This window comes from Microcaecilia unicolor, chromosome 2, assembly GCF_901765095.1.
Source record: "Microcaecilia unicolor chromosome 2, aMicUni1.1, whole genome shotgun sequence".
Lineage (NCBI taxonomy): Eukaryota > Metazoa > Chordata > Amphibia > Gymnophiona > Siphonopidae > Microcaecilia > Microcaecilia unicolor.
This window is the reverse complement of record NC_044032.1, coordinates 53,093,474-53,114,458: the sequence shown is the minus strand read 5'-3', so window position 1 is coordinate 53,114,458 and position 20,985 is coordinate 53,093,474. Positions and strand designations below refer to the sequence as shown.

The 20,985-nt window shown below is 43.1% G+C and overlaps 1 protein-coding gene across 1 annotated transcript in view; it reads left to right on the top strand.

The window, feature by feature from the left end:
* The first annotated feature begins 16,505 nt into the window (after positions 1-16,505).
* Positions 16,506-20,985, top strand: part of LOC115462888 (RNA-binding E3 ubiquitin-protein ligase MEX3C-like) — a 28,383-nt gene continuing 23,903 nt past the window's right edge. Inside the window, exon 1 of the mRNA XM_030192952.1 lies at positions 16,506-17,278. Within this exon, the coding sequence (XP_030048812.1) occupies positions 16,768-17,278 (511 nt within the window). The 5' untranslated portion in view covers positions 16,506-16,767. The remainder of the gene's footprint in view (positions 17,279-20,985) is intronic.

The window sequence follows — 20,985 nt, the reverse complement described above, 5'->3', positions numbered from 1 at the left end:
TCATAGAGGGGCATTTTGCACTAAATGTCCCAAATCCAAATAGAAAATATGACCATTTTGAAAACCACAAAACGTCTACTTTTTTTCCAAAAATACCATTGTAACAAGTTTTTGTGCTCTGTGCATTTATGTTTTCAGGCCCTTTTAAAATAAAAAAAAGTACAAGAAAATCAAGCATTTTTAGTAGACAGGTCCTCCAGACATCCGAACAGAGCAATAGGGCACCCTATGGGGCACTGCTGTGGACTTCATATAAATGCTCCCAGGTACACATCTCACCATTTCTCCCTTATTTTGTATGCTGAGCCCTCCAAAACCCACCCAAAACCCACTACCCCCAACTGTACACCACTGCAATAGCCCTTATGGATGAAGGGTGCACCTATATGTGGGTACAGTGGGTTTCTGGTGAGTTTTGGAAGGCTCAGAGTTTCCACCACAAGTATAGCAGGTAGGGAGAGGTATGGGCCTGGGTCCACCTGTCTACAGTGCACTGCATCAACCACTAGGCTACTCTAGGGACCTGCATGCTGCTCTAATAGACCTGGCTATAACATCTGAGGCTGTCATAGAGGCTGGTAAGTACTATTTTTATACATTTTGGGGGTGGGAGGGGGTCATCCCTGATTCCCTCCAGTGGTCATCTGGTCATTTAGGGCACCTTTTTGTGCCTTATTAGTTCAAAAACAAGTCTAGACCAAAGCATTTAGATTTTCACTCTGGATGTTTTCTTTTTGTTCCATTATAGCTGTAAAACGACCAGGTGTTAGGCATGCCGTAAATCTGCCCTAATCCCACTTTTGAAATGCCCCAACACACTCCCCCTTTTAATTTGGATGTACTGCAGATGAAAACAGGTTTTGAAAATACCATTTTAAACATTTTGAGAAGATATTCATCCAAATGCTGCTTTATGACACTTTTTAAATGTTTTTCTCCATAGTATATCAAGATGAGGTAGTCAGAAGTCCAGGACTAGCCTAACATCTCCCTCTGGAACTAGGCAACTTGCACTATTCAAAATCTCAGCACTGATGGACAGATCCTGATCTTTGCTCCTATTTTGAGAGCAGTTCAGCCAGGTTTTGAGCAACCTGGTCAGTTTTTGATGGGGAGATGGGGACACAGAGAGGGCACTGTTGGAAAAGGGAGAAGATAGGGACACAGAGAGGGCACTATTTGAAAGGGGAGGAGGAGACAGGAACACAGAGGGGCACTACTGGAAGAGGGAATGGGGATATGGGGACAAAGGGATGGGATGGGGACAAAGAGGTAATTCTGGAAAATCGGGAAGATGGTAACACAGGGGTAATGCTGGAAAAAGGAGGAAGATGGGGACACGGCAATGTTAGAAAAAGGGAGACATGGGGACACCAGGAGGGCAGATGCTAGAAAAGGGGGAGATGAGGAGTCCAGGAAGGCTTGTGCTGAAAAAGGGGGGAGATGGGGAAACAGAAAGGGCAGATGCTGAACTTGGGGGTATGGTAGGGACAAAGGACACAGAAGGGAGATGCTGGACATGACAAATAGTGGTGCAGAGGAAAGAAGGATGGTGCACTTGGAGACAGAAGAAATGTCAGATGGGCAGGAAACCCTGTAAAGGCAGAAGAAACAGAGAAAAACAGAAAAGAGACAGTGGGACCAAAGCAATTGAAAAATAAATTGTTCTAACAGCAGTAGAAAAAGGTATTTTATTTTGAATTTGATATTAGGAATATGACAGTATTTGAAAATGCACATCTCTGAAATCTTCAAATTAGCAACCTTGCAGGGGTCCGAGTGCATTTTCTTTAGTCATTTTGGATGTACTGCAGCACATATTTTGATGGGTAGAATCAAGGACTGCAAATCCCACATGAATGTGGGATATGAGTTCACACTAGGACTGGTTGAAAAATCTCCCTTCTGGAACTGGATCACTTGACAGCTCTATACATAGCTATTTGATAGTGGGGACATAAAATGAAAGATCAGTGCCAAATAGATGTAGAGAAGGAAAGGAAGAAGATGAGAAGAGAGAAGAAATGGAAAGTCCAGCCTGGAAAAGAATTTGTAAGGCTGACTCATGGAACATGGAAAAAAAAGACTGGGACCAGCCAAATTCCCAAACAACAAAGGTAGAAAAAACATTGTTTTTATTTAATACTTTGTAAGGACTGAGATGTACCTGCTTTGTAAAATGTATATTTTTTCTATTTTTATTTTCAAAAAGTACAGGAGAAAATGCTTTTCTGTTTCTTTTTACCAGTATTGCACTGTTTATAGAGTCTGGTTTTTTGGGCAGTCTCTATTTCAACTTTTGTTGTTGTTGGGGTTTTTTTCTGTGGCTCCCTTTTCTGTATTAGATTGGTAGAATGGAATGTTGTCACAATTTGGGTTTCTGCCAGGTGCTTGTGACCTGGGTTGGCCACTGTTGGAAACAGGATACTGGGCTAGATGGACCTTTGGTCTGATCCAGTATGGCTACTCATGTCACCTCAAGATCCTACCAAATTAAATCACCTACTGATATCTCACCCCCTTGGTCACCAATCTGCGGTGTACCTCAAGGATCCCCTTTATCACCGATACTCTTCAATCTAATGATGATCCCACTAGCCAAAGCCCTATTCAGACATGGTCTAAACCCTTTCATTTATGCTGATGACGTTACCATATTCATTCCCTTTAAATCAAATCTAACTGAAATCTCTGACAGAATATCTATGGGCATGAACATCTTAACCTCCTGGGCCAACGCCTTTAGGATGAAATTGAACAAAGAAAAAACACAATGCCTAATCCTCTCATCTCAGCACTCTGCACTCCCCCCATCCAATATCACCACCTCCGGCACTACAATCCCCATTTCTGACAACCTGAAAATCCTTGGAGTGACACTAGACAACCACCTCTCCCTCGAGAACCACGCCACATCCACCACAAAGAAAATGTTCACAATGATGTGGATATTGAAGCGCGTAAAACCATATCTACCCCTGAAAACATTCCAGAACTTGGTGCAATCCACGGTACTTACCCACGTTGATTACTGTAACAGTATTTTCTTAGGCTGCAAAGCCCACATCCTGAAAAAACTTCAGACTGCCCAAAATACAGCAGCAAGACTCATCTTTGGCAAATCACGCTTTGAGAGTGCAACTCCTCTTTGTGCAAAATTACACTGGCTCCCCATCAAACAGCGCATCAACTTCAAAGTCCACACTTTAATCCACAAGATATTACACGGCAAATCTCCGGACTATATGATAAATCTGGTTGACCTCCCAGCAAGAAACATGTCAGTATCTTCGCGAAATTACCTCAACCTGCACTACCCCAACTGTAAAGGTCTCAAGTACAAAACTTATTATGGATCCAATTTCTCCTTCCTGGGCAGCCAACTCTGGAACGCACTCCCTAGACCTATCCAAGCAATCCATGACCATTTACCATTCAGAAAAGCACTAAAACCCCAATTATTCAAGCAAGCCTACCCAAAGGACCCAGATTAATCTTATGAACCCATCTATCTAACATATACCGAAGAGACAACGACATTGACCCAGACTCTATCTCCTACCTTACCCCCCTCTCTATCGCCTATCTCTACCTATCCATATACTTAATTTCTTACCTTATCTAAAAATTCTGTATTACCTACTACTGTGTAAGCCGCATTGAACCTGCTTTTAGTGGGAAAATGCGGGATACAAGTGTAATAATAAATAAATAAATATAGATGAGGTTCTTTCCATGTTCTGCATATGCGACTGAGGTGAAGAATTCTGCTAGCATGCAGTGTCTGTGTAGAAATGTGTAACAGTGCAGCTTGTTCTAGTTTCCCAATAGTAGGTATATTGGTGCTCCAGAACCCAGTTAATACATATAGCACTGTCTTTTCATAGGTGGGTTAGGGCTTACAGCCTTCCTGTGCATCTAAATGAGTTTCTTGAAGAAAGCAAATATCAGAGCTTTTCTTTTTCAAATATACTAGGAGTTTATTTCTTTTGATAGCGTTGGAGATCCCTTTAATATTAACGGAAAGTATTTGTAGTTTCGCCATTAGGTATGTAGAAAGTTTGCATCCAGCTAATCAATTCAATGTCAACAGTTATATGCATGATAAAAAAAAATTGAAGATGATTGGCAAGTTTGTATTCCTCAAGAATAGGAAAAAACTGGAGTATAGAGCAAGATGGATAATCTCAGTATATGTGGGAGATAAAAAAAAGAAGAAAAAGGAGAAAAAGAGATATAATCCAAATAAAAAAAGTGGAACCAATTTTGGGGCACATGCGCCCAGAGCAGACACTCGGAAAGAGCTTAAGCCAGCATATGTTAATATGTTATTGAAAAGGCAATACATATAGCAGTAAATAAATTCTGCATCAAGGAGTTTGCCAGAGATTGGTAGTGAAGCACTTATAAGCGTGTTGATCAGCAATAATGTCATGAGATGCCAGAAGCGCTTTTGTCAAGAAATTTCTGGAAATCAACAGGGTCGGTATAATGTTTGGTATTATTTTGGGAGTGTTACTCGCTTAGTTGCAGGATAAAAGAGACCATACTGAGTGCCTATGGCTTTTAGCTTGGGGCGCATTTCTAGAAACATCTTTCTTTTCTTAGAAGTAAGTTTGGAGAAATGAGGAACCAGGAGACTTTTAGCTCCAGCATACATTAGTGGAGATTTCGATCGAGCAGTTGTTAATATGGACATCAGCTGATCATGATTAACAAATTTAGCAATTATAGGACGCGGATAATTTTTTCCAGGAACAGGCCGTGACGCAATGTTGTGAGCGCGTTCTATATCTATAATTGTATCAGCTGGGAGAGCAGCAATTTTTACAAAAAATGTGCGCAGAAATTGAATTATGTCCTTACCCTCCGTGTGTTCGGGCACTCCTAGTATTCAGAGATTATTCCTTCTCATTCTATTAGATAAGTTCTCGATTTCCCGCTGCATGATTTCAATTTTGATCAACTTCAAGGAATTCGATTCTACCATTAAACTGAGTAAGTTGAGTAGAAATTGCAGTTAGTTTTAATTTCAGAGGCTGCGTTTAAATTTTGTTGCATAAGGATATGTAGCGCTTTAATGTTATCAACGAAAAACTCACTTTGTCGCATGGTAGTGGGAATTGCAAGGCCTTCTCAGGCATGGATCAGTTTTGTTCCTCTTCGAGGCAGAAAGAACAGCGAAAGAACCTTCGTTCCTGTTGGTTTTTGATGCCATCCTGTTTAGGCATGGTGGGAGCGAGGTTGCAGTTCGAAAAAATGATAGTGAACTGCTATACTACAATATCAAGAAAGAAAGCCGGCGGGAGAAAAATCTCTAAGCGTCCATGCTGGATGAGGTCGCATGACTCCCCCCCCCCCCCCCCCCCCCCCAATGAACTGATGTTCTAGGACCAACTGTTATATTTAGGGCACTGTCTTTTGATAGGAAGGAATCTTCTTAGTCAGTGCTAACATATTTGCTGTAGGTTCTGAGTGACATTTTTGTAAAGTATTACTTCACAATATACCTTTATGTTGCTGTTAGCGAGATTACACTAGAATCAGAAATTTCTTTAAATGGTGAGTTTTATGGGGAGATGTCCTAGTTCTGTTCTGCGTCTATTGTTGAGGGTGGGTCAGGGGGAGTTCTGTCGATGCACAATTTGTTGGCTTTAATACCATATAGGAGAAGCATATTATGTTGGAGGACTTTGGCTCAATGGAAACTGAAGAATACAAACTTGTACTTGCCCCACCCTCCCCCACACCTCAATGTGGCCACACTGGTCTTCTTGCTGCAATTATTTGTTAGGGGCAGGTGAGGGCAAGAGGTGGATTTTTCTCTTTGAAAATGATGACAAGCTTAGCTCTGCTCCTCCTGCTTGCAGGGTCTGGACTCCCTGCCACCAATATACTGTATCCTTGCCAACTCAGCTCTTATTCTAGGTAGCCAGCTATAGCGTCTTTGTTGTTCGTTTTTTATTTCCAGTCTTAGTTTATTTATTGAAATATTTTCAAACGATGCCTTAATGAGAAGGTTGGTACACAACAACTGGATATAACATACAATATTAAATCAGAGAAGCAATAAAAACCATTGAACCATAAAATCAGAGAAGCAATAACAAAGAGAACACACATCAACTCACTGGTGATATATCAATTAAGTATGGTCTATATAGGATATCAATGACTGCCATTTTTTAGTAAAAGATTGTATTCTGTTCAGACATTTAGCTAAATAAGCCTCATATTTGTAAGTCTGTAAAATGAAATTCCACCATTTATCATAAACAACCATCTTTAAGTCTTTCCAGTGTGAAACAATGATTTTGATAGCAAACAAGATTAAAATAGAAAATAAGGAACAGTCTTCCGATGAAGATAGGTTATGAATCGCAGGATCTTTTTTAAAATAATAATCTTATAGCTAAGTGGAACATTTAAGTGAAAGATATCATCTATTGTAATCCATATGCCATTCCAAAATGATTGTGTATGTTTACAGTCAAATAATAAATGTTTAATATTACCAATTGCCTCGTTGCAGGTCCAGCACACTTTAGAAATATCTGAGCTAATATAGTGGGATTTTACTGGGGTCCAATTAGCTGTACGGTAAATAAAAAAACATGCATTGAGCAAATGAAGATGAATGAGATACATGAAATGTATTGTACCACAACGATTTCCGGTTCGAATCAGGAATTTCACACTCTAAGGGCCCTGTTTACTAAGCCACGCTAGACATACCCATAGGTGTCTCTAGTGTTAGCACTCACTAATTTTTAGTGCGCACTAAAAAGTTAGCACATCTACAGCATGGCTTAAAGGGCATTAAATTAGTAGCAGAAAGTTGTTTAAGGAGGTAAAACTTAGATGCTGCATGACTGCAGTCAGGAAAGGATGACTGATAGATAATATAGAAGTTACAGAAGTTACATATCATTGTATAAAGTAAGATCAATACCTTTTTTTATTGCCAATTTCAATTGTAAACAAAATGTTTCACTCAATGTGGAAGCTCAAACAAGTGAAACCTTTTTTCCCGAGGGAAATATTTTGCAACTTGGTACAATCCATGGTACTAAGCCATCTAGATTACTGTAATGGAATCTATGTGGGATGTAAAGAACAAATCATAAAGAAACTCCAAACTGCTCAAAACACAGCAGCCAGGTTTATATTCAGAAAAACAAGATTCGAAAGCGTCAAACCTCTACATGAAAAACTACACTGGCTCCCAATCAAAGAACGTATTGCGTTCAAAATCTGCACCCTGGTTCATAAAATCATCTATGGCAATGCCCCGGGATACATGACAGACCTCATAGACTTACCAACCAGAAACACAACAAGATCATCACGAACATACCTAAATTTCCACCACCCAAGCTGCAAAGGACTCAAATACAAATCAACCTATGCATCCAGCTTCTCTTATATAAGCACGCAACTGTGGAACGCACTACCAATCGCTGTGAAAACAACATACGACCACCTAAACTTCTGGAAACTCCTAAAGACTAACCTGTTCGAAAAGGCATACCCTAACGATCCAACCTAAATGCCTTAACCCCGCAACACAACAATATAAAAGTTCGTACTGGACATAACCCAACTCTTCCTCCTTATGACCCCCAATGTGTCTATCACACTGATCATTACTCTGCCATAACCTCACATTGTATTTATTCATACTGGTATTGGTGATCGCCTCTACTGTACTATGTAAGCCACATTGAGCCTGCAAATAGGTGGGAAAATGTGGGATACACAAATAAATAAATAAAATTAATTATTATTCCATAAGGGATTGTGATATGTGATTACTCGTGGATATTGTAACACTTAGAGGGGCATAATTGAACGAAAACGCCTATCTCCATGGGCGTTTATCTCCAAGAACGGGTCCGTGAAGGGGCGGACCGAACCGTATTATGGGAAAAAATAGACGCCCATGTTTTATTCAACAATGTGTGAGCTGGGCGTTTTTGTTTTTCAGCGATAATGGAAAATGAAAGCGCCCAGCTCAAAAACGAATAAATCCAAGGCATTTGTTCGTGGGAGGGGCCAGGATTCGTAGTGCACTGGTCCCCCTCACATGCCAGGACACCAACCGGGCACCCTAGGGGGCACTTTTACAAAAACAAAAAAAAAGGTAAAAGAGCTCCCAGGTGCATAGCACCCTTCCCTTGTGTGTTGAGCCCCCCAAATCCCCCTCAAAACCCACTGCCCACAAGTCTACACCATTACTATAGCCCTAAGAGGTGAAGGGGGGCACCTACATGTGGGTACAGTGGGTTTGGGGGGGTTGGACGACTAATAAGCATTAAGCAGCACAATTGTAACAGGTAGGGGGGATGGGCCTGGGTCCACCTGCCTGAAGTCCACTGCACCCCCTAACAACTCCTCCAGTGACCTGCATACTGCTGTCAGGGAGCTGGGTATGACATTTGAGGGTGAAAATAAAAAGTTGAGAAACTTCATTTTTTGTGGTGGGAGGGGGTTAGTGACCACTGGGGGAGTCAGGGGAGGTCATCCCCGATTCCCTCCAGTGGTCATCTGGTCATTTAGGGCACTTTTTGGGGCCTTATTCGTGAAAAAACAGGGTCCAGGAAAAGTGTCCTAAATTCTAGCTAAAAACACATACTTTTTTCCCATTATCGGTGAAATGCGCCCATCTCTGTTCGGCAGATAACCACGCCCCAGTTCCGCCTTCGCCACACCTCTGACACGCTCCCATCAACTTTGTCCGCATCCGCGACGGATTGCAGTTGAAAACGTCCAAAAATCGGCTTTCGATTATACCGCTTTATTCGTTTTTGTGAGATAAACGTCCATCTCCCGATTTAGGTCGGAACTTGGGCGTTTTTCTCATTCGATTATAAGCAGGTTAGTCTAATAAAGACAGAAGTTTTAAAGACTGAGATATAACTGTGTTATGTAATACTTTCAGAGATAATGTGACACCTAACAATTTATCCAGAAGATGCAGTACAGCTGTTTCAACCTGAAACCATCTGGGAGTATCACTGGAGTCTGGTAGAGGAAACCTGTTTGCACCTTGTCTTAAAATAAATGCTTTATCATAACCCATCAAGTCCAGGAAATTAACACCACTGTCAGTCTTGGTCAGTTTATTGAAAGCTATTCTAGCAGATTTATTAACCCATAACAATTGTAAAGAATGAAAGAAGTTTTTTTGGAGAAAGAATAGGGAACATACTGAGAATGTATGTAATTTTACGAGCTATTATCATTTTTATGGTGTCAAGCCTACCCCACCAAAACAGGTGCAGGGGAGACCATGACTGGAGAAGCATTTTAACTTTTTGAGATATCTTGGATATATTAATAGGGGATGACAACAAAAGATCCCTATCAAAAAATATCCCTAAATATTTAATATCTGAACAAAGTGATCCATTACAAATTTAGTTGAGGAACAGTAAATGGTATACATAAATCATTAAGGGCCCTGTTTACTAAGCAGCATTATAGGCGTGTTAACATTTTTAACATGTGTTAACCATGTACGCGTGTTAACCATGTATGTACCTACAATATCCCTATAGGCGCTAAAAACCCTAACGCACCTTAGTAAACAGGGCTCTAAGAGGCATAAGCTCTGTTTTTTTCCCAATTGACCTTATAATCTGAAAAGGTAGAAAATTTGGTGGTTATATTAATTAACTCTGTAAGGGACTGTTGAAGATCTGAAAGATATAAAAGCACATCATGAGCATACACTGAAAGTTTTATAGTAGTACCAGCCAAATTGATATCCTTATCTTTATCAGACTGTCCAATTGTGATTAAAAGGGGTTCAAGGGCTAAATTAAACAGTAAAGGGAACATAGGGCAATCTGGTTGAGTACTTCTTTGTAATTAAAAAGCAGAACTATTGTTTGCTACAGTTTTTGCTGTGGGAGAGGAATATAATAATTTTCTGCATCTACAAAAAATTCAGGAAAACCATATTGACGTAACACAAAAAAATAAATAATTCCACTCTACCGGTCAAATGCCTTTTCCAAGTCCAATGAAGCTGTTAATAGGGAAGAGGATATTGATCAGGCAGAGTGGAGAACATGGGAAAAGAAACAAGTGTTATCAGAACCAAAGCAACCTTTAATGAAACCAGCCTGATCTCAATGAATTAGGGCTGGAATAAGTTTTACAAGTCTAGACGCCAACAATTTTGCCAAGATTTTATAATTGATATTCAGCAATTGTAAAGCAACCTTTAGAATCCGGATTTAATAATATCTCTTGATACAAAGTATGTAAATGAGGAATCATTATGTCAGAAAATAGCTTATAAAATTCAAACGGTATACCATCTGGACTTGGAGATTTTGAAAAAGGTAGTGATTGCACAGCCATCAGGACTTCTGATTAGGAAAGTGGTTGTGATAGGTATTTCCTGTGATCCTCAGGAACTTTAGGAATGACAATATAAAAAAATCTACCATTTTGTCACCGGCTTGACCACATTCAAAGTATACAGTGATTCATAGAATTTCTTAAACTCAATTAGTATATCAGAAGTGGAAGTAAGGAGTTAATTCCCTGTGGATTGTAGAAAAACAATATGTTGCTTCACATGACAGCCTTTTAAAAAGGATGATAAAAGTTTTCCTGACTTATTGGAGTCAGAATAGTATGTCGAACTACGTGGAAATATATATTAGCCATAGATCTTAAGGTTTCTATAAATTGAAATTTAAGTTTCATCAGCCTATGGACAGCGTCTGGATCTTTTTTGGAGTATACTCCTGTTGATCAATTCATATTCTCAAGGTCTTCCTTTTGTGTGCCTTAAAGCTGATAGTCTCTCCACACAGCCAAGCTTTGTGTGACCCCCATTTGATGGGAAAAGGTGAAGAGCCATTCCTATTAAAGAATTCCTTGGTTTCTGAAGTGATGTGTTGTGTAAATTCTGTGTCGCTCAGAAGAATAGAATTAAGTCTCCAGGGTTTCCAGGAAGAAATTTGTGTATTCCAATAAAATATTCAGGATATAGCTGCATGGTCGGAGATAGTAATATCATGGATTCTGGTCGCACATAAATCTGAAATTAAGTCCTTTGAGGTCAGAAAGTAGTCAATTCTGGAATAGGTTTGATGAGTATTTAAAAAAACATAATAAAATCTTTGCCTTTAGGATTGAGAAGTCTCCAAATGTCAGACCAACTATTGCCTTAAAGCAGCCATTGCTCACAATTTCAACAGACTTTGAGAGGTACTGTCTAGGAAGGGGTCAAGGGAAAATTTTAAATTGCCACCAATGTGAGTAGCGCCTGTGTTTACTAAGGTGCGTTATGGGCACGTTAGCATTTTTAATGCATGTAAATGGTTTACGAGCGTTAAACGCTAACGCATCCATAGAAATGTATAGATGCGTTAGCGTTTATGCGCCTTAATTTTAAGGGCATGTTAGAAATGCTAACGCACCTTAGTAAACATACCCCTATGTATGCTGTGAAGGCTGGAATCCGTTTATTTATACTGTGAAAAAAGGTTCAGGTCATCATTATTTGGAGGGTATATATTCAATATATTGATAGGAATTTTGTCAATCAAGCCCTTCAAACATGGCCAACGACCATCAGTATCAAATTTGTGTGACATTAATTGAAAGTTTAAGGACTTACTTATTAGGGTAAGAACTCAATTTTCTCTCTTCCCCGCTGCAGCTGCAAAGCAGTGAGTATATTGGCCACCAGTCATCTTTTGAGATTCCTCAACAGTTAAATGAATCTCCTGAAGAAGACAAATATCGGTTTCCAGGTGCTTTCTAAACTAGGGTAAGATCTTTTTCCTTTTATTGAGATTAGCAATTCCTTTGACGTTTAAAGATGAAATCTGCAGAGGCATTATAAAGTATAGCAATACTGAAGTTTCCAAACAATAAACTCACAACCTTTGCTCATATTCAGTGGAGGAGTGGCCTAATGGTTAGTGTTCATAATGTATGAATACTTTTTTCTTCCAAAAATTTTTGGAGGACAGATGGATCCACATACCTCATCGAAGCGCACTCTATAACAATGTGTGTAAAATTGTTTAACTAGCTATTCAACACTAATTGGATCTTAAGCAAATGTCAGCACTAATTGGCATTAAGATTTATGCACACAGTTCGCTAAGTGTATTCTGTAACGTGCTGCATGTAAATTCTAAGTTACATAGTTGAAAAGGGGGTGTGGCCATAGGTGGGGAATGGGCATTTCTAAAATCTCTGCGCCTAATTTATGCCAAGTAAAACATGGTGTAAATGGCTGCGTGGAGAGGTGCTCGATGTAATTCTAGGTGTAATTTTCTTCCACACAGAATTTTCAAGTGCCATATATAGAATCTAGCCCAATATCAGCGTTGCCAGGTCTGCGGGTTTCCCGCCCAATTTGGCGGCTTTCCGCGACCTGTTGCGGGCAATTTTTGCGGGCTGCGGGAAATTGGGCAGCTTTTAAAAAGTCGCGTTGCAGATTGGGCGGTTTTCTGGGGCTTCTATTGGTCCAATTTGGTCCAACAGAAGCCCCACAGAGGCTGGGCTAACGACGTCAGCGGCTGCATCAGGGGCGGGGTTAGTGACGTCTGTGGCTACGTCGGGGGCGGGGCTGATTACATCGGGGGGCGGGGTTTACTTTTGTGCCGGTTTTGGGCTCGTTTTGGGTGGGGAAAATTTTTTCAACTTGGCAGCCCAATATTGGGCCAATATGTTTAGTAGCATTTTGATATGTTACATGCATCACCACCGCATATAAAGCCATATTAGGCCCCAATACTTTGTGTGTTGTCGTTTTGGCAAGATCTGTTACAAATAAAATCTTCTCACCTTCAAAAAGCAATGAAAACTTACTTTTTGTTGTTTGTAATATCTGTAAAACTTGAGGGAATCTCAATATTTTCGAGACTATGGGTCAAGGCTGTGAATTTTTAGGATATTTTTGTGCAGGAACCCTATGCACCCTTTCAATTTCTAGGGGCAATTGAAAATGTAAACCCAGACGTTTGGGAATAAAAAATTGTAGGAATAGTATTATCGCCTGACCTTCTGATAATTTGGGCAATTAAAGGCTTCTGATATTAATTTTCCTCATCCGGTTAGCCATGTCCTCCACTTTTTAAGATGTTCCAGTTTAGATACGCTATTGACGCAGATGATTTTGCACCATTTCCTGAGCATTTGCTGTCCTCAAGAAGCATTATTAAGTTGAAAGGCCATATTATTTATTTCATTTTTTATGGCTGCAGTTGCTTCCAAATTTTGTTGAATCAAATTGATGATCCAGACCCTAGATGGCTGCAGTCTTCTCAGGAGTTTGTGGGTCTTGTTTTAAACATTTACTTGAAGATTGAGAAGAATGACCCACCTCCGTTTTGTGTGATTTCGATGACACCTTATTCAAGTGAGTAAGTAAGATGTGCCAAAGAGCTTACAAATAGGCTGTGAATATGCTGAATAACAAGCACGCTGGCAGGCATAGGCGGTCGGTGGCCCAACTGTTTGGGGAGGCTAAAGGGGGCGTGGTTAGGGGTGGGGCCAGGGGTGGAGCTTAAATTCATAATTGTCTGATAACACACAGAAAAAATAAATAAATAAAAAGTCACAATTAATACCTTTTATTAAATTTAGATATTAGATATGTCAAAGAATAAAGTGGTTGCTCAAAGCATATAATAACCACAATAGTAACTACAAAACACTATGCACACCAATATACCACCCATACGGAAAATGCAGACCGTCAACAATATGAAACAAGGATCATAATATCACAATTCTCATGTAGAGCCACAAAACATCCTAATTCATGTTTAATGTGGGATAAAATGCCACACATAAGTAAATAAATATAAACATTTAATGTTGAGCACCTGATTCTCAAAGTGGACATATTCCAAACACTATAATGAAAATACTACTACTACTTATTTCTATAGCGCTACTAGACGTACGCAGCGCTGTACACTTGAACATGAAGAGACAGTCCCTGCTCAACAGAGCTTACAATCTAATTAGGACAGACAGACAGAACAAACAAGAGATAAGGTTCCCTCAACTGTATTATTGGGGGGAGGGGGCAGCGCTGCCAGATGAGAGGTAGTGGGAGCTGGGGAGGAGGAGGGGGGTCAGTGCTGCCAGATGAGGGGTGGTGAGAGCTGGAGGGGGCAGTGCTACCAGATGAGGGGTGGTGGGAGCTGGGGAGAAGGTGGCAATGCTGCCAGATGAGAGGTGGTGGGAGCTGGGGAAGAGGGGGGCCAGTGCTGCCAGATGAGGGGTGGTGGGAGCTGGGGGGGGGGGGGGGGGGGGAGGAGGAGCAGCAATGCCAGATGAGAGGTGGTGGGAGCTGGGGAAGAGGGGGGGCAGTGCTGCCAGATGAGGGGTGGGGGAGCTGGGGAGAAGGTGGCAATGCTGCCAGATGAGGGGTGGTGGAAGCTGGGAGGGGGGAGGAGGAGCAGCAATGCCAGATGAGAGTTGGTGGGAGCTGGGGAAGAGGGGGGCCAGAACTGCCATATGAGGGGTGGTGGGAGCTGGGAAGGGGGGAGGAGGAGCAGCAAAGCCAGATGAGGGGTGGCTGGAGTAGAGGGGGCAGCTGGGAAAAAGAGGGAAGTGCTGTGTTGCCAGAGGAAGGGGATGGGAGCTGGGGGGGAGGAGGCAGCGCTACCAAAAGAAGGGTGGTGGGAGATGAGGGGGTGCAGTTTGGAAGAGGAGGGGAGGAGCGCTGCCAGATGAAGGAGGTGGACCCAGAGACCGCCTCCCAGTCTCTGGCCTCGCTCTCTCTCTCACCTGCGGCGCCGCTGAAATGTTGCTCAGGAGGCAGCTGAGCTCCTGGTACTGGGCCCGGTAGCCCAAGCACAGACGGACAGGCCGAGCAAAGCGCACCAGACACTGGCTCTGCGCCACGCTGCTGTTCGCCACCTCCCCCAGCACCAGCTGACAGGCAGGGTCCAGGTCCGGCAGCACCGAGAAATCCGGGAGTTCGGTCCAGTCACTGCTCGCGCCCGGTACCGACGGCAGCAGCAGACCGAGCCCAAGAGCAACCACTACAGGTGCCGCCATTACTGCTTCCGCCGCCTTCCGGAATAGGCTCTAGCGTTCCCTCGCATGGCTCCGCCCTCTTCTGACGTGTTTCCGCAAGGGCGGAGCCATGCGAGGGAATGCTGGAGCCTGCTGCTGCTTGCAAATATGCCGGCGCCGCCCGCTCAAGGAGGATTACACTATTTTAAGGTAGGGCGAGGGCAGGACGGGAACGACGGCCATCGGGCTGACGTCAGATGATTGACGGAGGGAGCGGGGGATCGGTTGGGCTGGGGAGGCTTAGCCTCCCCAAGCCTCTTATACCGGGCACCTATGCTGGCAGGAGTGTTTCCTTCCGCACGTCCATTCCTGATCGCGGTCACGTGATTTTTCCTCGCTTCTTCTTCGTTACTACTACTACTATTTAGCATTTCTATAGCGCTACAAGGCATACGCAGTGCTGCACAAACATAGAAGAAAGACAGTCCCTGCTCAAAGAGCTTACAATCTAATAGGCAAAAAATAAAGTAAGCAAATCAAATCAATTAATGTGTACAGGAAGGAGGAGAGGAGGGTAGGTGGAGGCGACTGGTTACAAGTGGTTACGAGTCAAAAGCAATGTTAAAGAGGTGGGCTTTCAGTCTAGATTTAAAGGTGGCCAAGGATGGGGCCACATGTCCAACAGGTAATTCTACAAACAGGTGCAGCCATACACACCTATTTTTTGTTTCCATATGTGGAAACATATGCATATGAATGGGCTCTCTCCAATAGGTGATATCAATTAAGCAAAATGTATTTAATACAGGTTGCGCTACAATCATAAAATGTATCAAATCTGCCCAATACAAAAGATACTGCCTTGTGTGCCTCGGTTTGCTTTTATTTATTAACCTTTACTTGTGAGGATCAGTACACGAAGATGAAGACATAACACAACATATAAGCATAGGTGCCGTGCTAACATTTCAAAACGATTGGGAGTGGGGGGGGGGTAGGCTGAGCACCCACAGAGCTAGCTATTATGTACGAAAGTATGACACCTGTGTGCCACTGTGCCTGAGTTTTTTGCGCGTGCATTGCACGCTTCTAACAGGCAGTCAGACGGCATCTCCACGCTAACCTCTGACGTCACAATCCTGGAGCACTAACATTTTCCCCTACCCTACCCATAATCCTGATCTCGTCAGACAGGAAGCCGGGGAAGGAACTGGTGGGCGATTAACCAATCGGCGACCAATAAGATTGTTGGGCTGAGCCGTTCCCAGACAGCCAATAAACGACAGACTAGCAAAGTGCAGACAAATCAGCTGCAGTCTGAAGACAGGGACCTCGCTCTCATACACCAATGAGAATTCGCGAACTGTTTGCACCGGGGCGTCGCCCCTGCGGCTTGTGAAAAAGAAACAAAAGAAACAAAAATAAATAAATAAATTAGAAGCTGCTGCACGTTGGTGTATAAAAAAAAAAAAAAAATCCTCTGGCGCTGGCGCTTTTTTTTTCCTCCTCTCCGTCCCCCTCCCACTTTATCTGTTTTGAGCAAAATGTTTTAATTTTTAATAAGTTTCGTATCCACAGACGTTTAATTTTTTTTTTTAATTGACGTATTTTTTTAAAAGCAAACATGTTAAATTATTACCACAGAAAGTCGACCAAATAGCAAAGGGGATCGAACACAAAAAGGAAGCCTCAGCGCAGGCCGCCGGAGCCCAGCGGGAAGAAAAGCGAAGAGGGGAGCCCCCCCCCCCCCCCGAGCCCATGCCGAGCAGCGCGTCCGTCCTGGCGGAGCCCGAGCGCTTCCGCGAGTGCATGGCCGGGCTGGGCCTGGACGAGCCCGGGCCGCGTGCTGATTGCGAGGTGCCGGTGTTGCCGCAGCTTCCCGCCCGCGAGCCTGCGGCCCAGTCCGGGAACGGAGAGGAGGAGGAGGAGGAAGAAGACGCCGAACCGCCAGAGGAGGAGGAGGAAAGTCATAGTCTGGGGGGCTCCCCGGTGCCGTTGCTCCTGTCTCCGCAGCCGCCGCTGCTTCCGGGGTTGGGCTCGGTGCTGCTGCCTTCGCCCGCCGCCGCCTTTGAGGCACAAGAGGCCGGCGTGGCGTTGCTGTGCGGGGCGGAAGCGGTGAACCCGCAGGCGGTGTTCGCCATGCTGTCCCAGGCCTACAGTGGAGGAGGAGGGGAACAGGCCTCGATGCTCCGCAGAAAGAGCGTCAACACCAATGAGTTCGTCCCGGTGCCCAGTTCCGAGCACGTCGCCGAGATCGTGGGGCGACAGGGTGAGTGAGTGCAGAGGAAGACAATGAGGCTGACGTGGAAAAACGGGCCCGGGGTGGGAAATGTATGAAAACAAGGGAATGAGGTGTAGAGGCAAGATAACGATGGATCGGAAATTGAATTGATGGGTGTCTGTGTGATGGGGGAATTGTAATGGACTCAAAAGTGTGTATGTAGAAGGTAGTGTGGGGGGGGGGGGGTCCTGGAGACGGGTTTGTATTGTAACTACATAAACGGGAAGAGTGTGCAAGCAGGTCGGGGGGGATACGGTGAAGCAGAAATAGATAAAGCATACCACCGTACGGGTAAAACATAAATGATAGGCCTCAGACTATCAGATATCGTTAAAACGAAGCTAATAAGGTAGGCTAGAAGGCTTTAAGGGATCAGAGGTCACATATGAGGTAAACCCATTCGTAGTGCAGAATGAATTATATTCAGGTACTGTAGACATTTTCTGTTCCCAGGGGCTTAATCTAAATTGTATTTGGGGTAATCAAGTGTTAAACGACTTGCCCAAAATCACAAGGAGAAGGAGTGTCCTTGGACTTTTAACCCTGGCTTCCCTGGTTCTCAGCCTTCTGCTCTAACCCCATCATTTCTTATTTTTATCGTCTTGCAAAATACTGTTTGTGCTCTGTCTCCCTTATCTACCTGCCCATTTTGCAGAGTGCATATACACAGTATGCTGGATTTCACTTGGTTTTTTAAAAATCTTATGCCGTTGTTTAAGATTATAAAAAATTGGGGGTCACATGGTTAGGAGTCACCCAACTTCTTAGCTCAATCCTGCACAGGTCTCTCTGATAAGGTACTGCTGGCAGTGATATATGAGAAATGGATTTGTTCAGGGACAGACATTTCACCCATCCCTATTGGAATCTACCCTGTACCCGCAAAGATCCATTCCATCCCCACAATTTCCTCCATCCCTACCCATACTCGGTGCTATTATTGCTTGCAACCCTCCATTTCCTCCTGACCCCAATAGCTGCCAGCGGTTTTTTCTTTGGGTGGTATTCAACTAAGGAGTGCCTCTATGGGCATTCCAAGCTTCATTCTAGTGCTCCAGTTGCCTCTTTCAATTCTTTCTAAGCCTCATTCTCTGCTCCAGTTGCCTTGCTCACTGAATTCTAAGCCTCATTCTAGCATCAGAGATATTGACTATACTCAGGCGGAAATCCTGCAGCAATTTCGTCCATCCCTGCGGGATTCCTTCAGTCCCTGCTCCCAAGCAGCTCTCTATTTTGGATATAGTTCAGTTGCAGACAAGGTGAGTTACTTTCAGGTACAGAAAGTTTTTTTCCTGTCCCTGGAGGGTTTTAAATTTGATTTGGTACCTGAGGCCATGAAGGGGGTAGTTACTTGCCCCAAATCACAAGGAACTACAGTGGGATTTGAATCTGACATCCATAGTTCTCAGCCCCGTACTGTAACCCTAGGCCTTATAAACCTTTAATCTTCTTATTTTTGTGAAATTCTCATATGTCACTGTCCAGCAAAGTAGACACAGTTTGCTGTTTCCCGTTCTGCCACTTAGTCTTCACCAATGTTTCCTCCTTTTAGGTGTATGTTTGTATGTCCTCTTTCCCCTTTCACTGCTCCACCTCTCTTCTACTCATTGGCCTGTCTCCCTTACTAATTTTTTTTCCTTGTGTTTTATCTTTTTTTTTGGTTCTTTTTTTTTTCTCCCATATATATCTTCTGAGCTGCCATCTCTCATTGTTTTCAAAAGTATGAAATAACAGATAACCTTGGGGTCATCTTTGACTCCTCTCTCTCCTTCTCTACTCATATCCAGCAGATCGCCAAGACCTGTCGTTTCTTTCTTTACAACATCCGTAAAATCCTCCCCTTTCTTTCTGAACACTCTACCAGAACCCTCATCCACACCCTTGTCATCTCTCGTTTAGACTACTGTAATCTGCTTCTTGCTGGCCTCCCACTTAGTCACCTCTCCCCTCTCCAGTCGGTTCAAAACTCTGCTGCCCATCTCGTCTTCCGCCAGGGTCGCTTTACTCATACTACCGCTCTCCTCAGGTCGCTTCACTGGCTCCCTATCCGTTTTCGCATCCTGTTTAAACTTCTTCTACAAACCTATAAATGTATTCACTCTGCTGCTCCCCAGTATCTCTCCACACTCGTCCTTCCCTACTCCCCTTCCCATGCGCTCCGATCCATGGATAAATCCTTATCTGTTCCCTTCTCCACTACTGCCAATTCCAGACTTCGCTCCTTCTGTCTCGCTGCACCCTACGCCTGGAATAAATTTCCTGAGCCCCTACGTCTTGCCCCATCCTTGACCATCTTTAAATCTAGATTGAAAGCCCAACTCTTACATTGCTTTTGACTTGTAACCACTTGTAACCTCTCGCTTCTACCTACCCTCCTCTCCTCTTTCCTCTACACATTAATTGATTTGCTTGCTTTATTATTTTTTGTCTATTAGATTGTAAGCTGTTTGAGCAGGGACTGTCTTTCTTCTATGTCTGTGCAGCGCTGCGTACACTTTGTAGCGCTATATAAATGCTAAGTAGTAGTAGTTGTAAAAATAAGTGCAGAGGTACTAATAACCAGACTTCAGGTCCATAATTACACACAATTTTAAGAACAATTTTATATCCAATACAATTTAAAACCTTCCAACCACAAGTCAGATTTTTGTAAATTCTTTATATCTCCTCACTACTTTTCTTGCTCTCTAGCCTGTTTTACCCCTTTATCTTCCCATTTGCCTCTTTATGTGCGCATTAGCCTTCCTTCCATGTATATTTCTCAGCTTTTTTTTTTCTCTTTCTACCATTTCCCCCCTTTCTTTACTACTATTCCTGCATCTCAAGTACATCCACTTTTAGACCTTCACTTTCAAACACGTTCCTCCATTTTGCCCTTTCACCAGTCTGCCAGTGCTTTTGTCACATTTTGTTCTTAACTTCTTCCCTTCAGTTCTCATGCTTTCTCTCCACCTCCTGCGCTCATCTTTCCTTCTTTCAGCTGCTACTGTTTCGGTGTTTTTCATAGATATTCCTCCAGCTGCTTCTGTGATTCTCAGGAATGCAGGCCAGAGGCTGCTTCTCTTGCTTGCAGATGGATTTACAGATGCAAAAAAACTAAGTTCCTATGGCATTCTAACACCTGGAATTTCAACAGTCTTGGTGAGTCCTCTCAATTCCCTATCTTCCATCAAGTGCCCTAATGTGTTTGGTCTATTTAGTGTATCTGTCTCTCTCCCTACAGTTTAAATATCCTCCTCTTTAGCTTTTTCACTACTTCCATCCCTTGGGTTCACTGATTCACCAAGTAGTCTTCCAGGTATAAGTCTTCTGTAACTGGATTTGGACCTAAAGTCTGTGCTGAAAGAGGACAATTCTGGTAACAGAATTTTTACCAGAACCAGGTTAGAGCTGAAAGCCAGATATTAGAGGTAGTATGGAAATAGGTTGAAGTGTATAGTGTTTGTGGAGGTGTAGCCTAGTGGTTAGTGCAGTGGGCTTTGATCCTGGTGAACTGGGTTCAGTTCCCACTGCAGCTCCTTGTGACTCTGGGCAAGTCACCTAACACTCCATTGCCCTAGGTACACAATAATTACCTGAATAGGTACGACTTTGGTCCTGGGGAACTGAGTTCGATTCCCACTTCAGGCACAGGCAGCTCCTTGTGACTCTGGGCAAGTCACTTAACCCTCCATTGCCCCATGTAAGCCGCATTG